Below are 3399 nucleotides of genomic sequence, written 5' to 3'. Positions count from 1 at the left end.
ATCGCAATTAAGCAGACAAATCACTCCACCAACTAAGAACGGCCATGTGCACCACCATCCAAAAAGATCAAGAAAGAGCTCTCAATCTGTCAATCCTTATTTTGTCTGGACCTGGTGAGTTTCCCCGTGTTGAGTCAAATTAAGCCGCAGGCTCCACGCCTTGTGGTGCCCTTCCGTCAATTTCTTTAAGTTTCAGCCTTGCGACCATACTCCCCCCAGAACCCAAAAACCTTTGATTTCTCGTAAGGTGCCGAACGGGTCATTATAGAATCCCGTCCGATCCCTAGTCGGCATAGTTTATGGTTAAGACTACGACGGTATCTGATCGTCTTCGATCCCCTAACTTTCGTTCCCTGATTAATGAAAACATCCTTGGCGAATGCTTTCGCAGTAGTTAGTCTTCAGCAAATCCAAGAATTTCACCTCTGACAGCTGAATACTGACGCCCCCGACTATCCCTATTAATCATTACGGCGGTCCTAGAAACCAACAAAATAGAACCACACGTCCTATTCTATTATTCCATGCTAATGTATTCGAGCAAAGGCCTGCTTTGAACACTCTAATTTTTTCACAGTAAAAGTCCTGGTTCCCCCCACAGCCAGTGAAGGCCATGAGGTTCCCCAGAAGGAAAGGCCCAGCCGGACCAGTACTCGCGGTGAGGCGGACCGGCCAGCCAGGCCCAAGGTTCAACTACGAGCTTTTTAACTGCAACAACTTTAATATACGCTATTGGAGCTGGAATTACCGCGGCTGCTGGCACCAGACTTGCCCTCCAATTGTTCCTCGTTAAGGGATTTAAATTGTTCTCATTCCAATTACGAGACCCAAAAGAGCCCCGTATCAGTATTTATTGTCACTACCTCCCCGTATCGGGATTGGGTAATTTGCGCGCCTGCTGCCTTCCTTGGATGTGGTAGCCGTTTCTCAGGCTCCCTCTCCGGAATCGAACCCTAATTCCCCGTTACCCGTTGCCACCATGGTAGGCCACTATCCTACCATCGAAAGTTGATAGGGCAGAAATTTGAATGAACCATCGCCGGCGCAAGGCCATGCGATTCGTTAAGTTATTATGATTCACCAAGGAGCCCCGAAGGGCGTTGGTTTTTTATCTAATAAATACACCCCTTCCTGAAGTCGGGGTTTTTAGCATGTATTAGCTCTAGAATTACCACAGGTATCCATGTAGTAAGGTACTATCAAATAAACGATAACTGATTTAATGAGCCATTCGCAGTTTCACAGTACAAGTTGCTTATACTTAGACATGCATGGCTTAATCTTTGAGACAAGCATATGACTACTGGCAGAATCAACCAGGTAACTTCATGGCAAGACATCCCGGGGGCCCACCCGCCTTGCGGCGAGAGAGTCCCGGGAGCCCAGACCCCCGAAGGGGTAGAATGTAGTTAAATGGAAGGGGCGCACGAGGCGCCCGGTTGCGGCGGCACCCCCGGCGTACCGGGGGGACGCTGAAACCATCCAATTGCCCCCACTAAACTCCTCAGCACCAGTCCGCACGCAGGTGATCCGACCAGGCGCCCGTGAAGGCGCTGGCAGGCTGCGGCATGTGGCCCTCGGATGAAGGGTCCAGACCCCGTGGACAACGCCGGCGAACGGCGGATCCCACGGGGCGGCTCCCTCCAGGAATCTGAGTTTCGGGTATGGCCAGCGGCCATCGATCCACAGACCCCAACGGTGCCGGGGGCCAAGAGGCCCCCGGGCTTCAGTCACCACAGCGGATACACCAGGGGCCCAGCGCGGCGAGGGCCCCCCAATAAGATCCAAGGCCGGGCGTCGCCGAAGCAACACTACGCGGGGAGGATAGTATAGGGGGGGGATCAGGCGTTGCTGGGTGCCCGGAAGCACCGCTGCGGTGGGTGATCTCCCCCAGCGCTGAGGTGCGGCGCGAGGCAGCAACCATCAGAACCGGAGAGGAAATCAGCCTGGCAGGGAAGATGCGGAGACGAGTTATCCTCGTCTCTACACAAACCCACCGACCCCATTTGGGATGTAAAAATGCAAATCGCAGTACAAGTGGCTAGAAATTGCTGCGGGGGACAATTTTTGTATGGGCATGGTCCGTGCACGGTAAAAACACCATACAAAGTGGGCCACTTTTTCAAAAGCTGAGTGACATTTCCGTTTTTCGTGGGACTTAGTCGTTTGAAAAGTCGTCAAGTCACGTGATGGGCTTCGGGCGTGGCTTCGGGGGCAAGTCCCCCCCCCCTTCCGCCCCCCGGAGGCACCCCTACCCTCCATCGTTCCGGGGGTGAATAGGCATGTGGATGGATATATATATATATCGATGCACGGGTGGTCCATGTTGCTACCGACTTTCCCTTCCACAGTACAGAATATATATATTCAGCCTGGATATGTATTGTGCCCGGGGGACCGCGATGGGACCTAGCGCCAACTGGCCAGCGCCAGCACCCCTCCCCAAGTGCCGCGAAGGTTGGCTGGCCGTTTCGAGCCCCCGTTCGGCCCCGCCGGCAAGCCACTGAGCGAACTGGCGAGTATCCAAAGTCGCCATATTGGCTCCCCTGTCGAGGGGCTCTCTCTCCTGACTACCTGGGCGGAGGGGGCTCTGCCTGACGCGCCTCGCGCGCGCCTTCGGCTCGCCCTTCTCGGCTGCCTTCCGCCCGCCAGACCGGCCATCTCCCCCGCCGCGCCAACTGGCGCCCCCACCCCCCTCGACCTACCCGGCGGCCTCGCCCGGCCCCTCTCCCAGGGCCGCGACGCGCCACCCGCGGCCCCTCCGCCCCGGGCCTGGAGGACTAAGGACCGCCTGTAGCGTGTGGTTGCGTGGGCACCGGTGCGCCGGGGTATCCTACCGCGAGGGTCACCCTGCCAGGGCCCCAACCGTAAGATCCACCGCCGCCCCTGATTCCTCACCCAACGCAACACAACCACTGTGGCGAGCCCTCAATCCCTCAGGCCCGGACCGTCCGGCCAGGATCGCTTCTACACAAACCCACCGACCCCATTTGGGGTGTAAAAATGCAAATCGCAGTACAAGTGGCTAGAAAATGCTGCGGGGGACAATTTTTGGCGGGTGTGGTCCGTGCACGACAAAAACACCATACAAAGTGGGCCACTTTTTTCAAAAGCTGAGTGACATTTCTGTTCTTCGTGGGACTCAGTCGTCTAAACAATCGTGCAGCCACGTAAGGGGGGGCTCTGTGTGAAGTGCCTTCTATCAAAAGCCCCCGGCCGCCCCAATCCCGGGAAGCCTTGCCACCTCGAACCCCCCTTACAAGACCCCCGGTCAACTGGCGAGTAGTCAAAGCTCCCATACCCAGCCTCCCGCCAAAGGGGCCTCTGAAATGACTACCCAGGCGGGGGTGGCTCTGTCTGAAGCATCCCCTCAGCGAAAGCCCCGGCCCCAGCGCCTCC

At 56.6% G+C, this 3399-nt stretch overlaps 3 protein-coding genes across 3 annotated transcripts in view; 2 read left to right on the top strand and 1 right to left on the bottom strand.

Annotated features, from left to right (window-relative positions):
• Positions 1–1326: 1326 nt before the first annotated feature.
• Positions 1327–1924, bottom strand: N7447_011275 (uncharacterized protein; the record flags this gene model as incomplete). The annotated part of the gene is made up of 2 exons (XM_057235482.1): positions 1327–1811; positions 1870–1924. 2 exons carry the CDS (start codon positions 1922–1924, stop codon positions 1327–1329), a joined length of 540 nt encoding a protein of 179 aa, XP_057080330.1.
• A 399-nt stretch (positions 1925–2323) lies between these two features.
• N7447_011274 (uncharacterized protein) lies at positions 2324–2797 on the top strand (the record flags this gene model as incomplete). Its single annotated transcript, XM_057235481.1, has 2 exons — positions 2324–2350; positions 2414–2797. 2 exons carry the CDS (start codon positions 2324–2326, stop codon positions 2795–2797), a joined length of 411 nt encoding a protein of 136 aa, XP_057080329.1.
• Positions 2798–3329: 532 nt separating this feature from the next.
• N7447_011273 (uncharacterized protein) overlaps positions 3330–3399 on the top strand; it is a gene marked incomplete at both ends in the record, with an annotated part of 609 nt that continues 539 nt past the window's right edge. The window contains one exon of the mRNA XM_057235480.1: positions 3330–3399. This exon is cut by the window's right edge and continues 539 nt beyond it. Coding sequence (XP_057080328.1) covers positions 3330–3399 — 70 coding nt within the window.

The sequence above is a fragment of the Penicillium robsamsonii genome (genome assembly GCF_028829455.1).
Source record: "Penicillium robsamsonii strain IBT 29466 chromosome Unknown utg000012l_segment0_segment0, whole genome shotgun sequence".
NCBI classification, from domain to species: Eukaryota; Fungi; Ascomycota; class Eurotiomycetes; order Eurotiales; family Aspergillaceae; genus Penicillium; species Penicillium robsamsonii.
The sequence above is the reverse complement of the archived record's forward strand: the minus strand, read 5'-3'. Positions and strand labels throughout refer to the sequence as shown.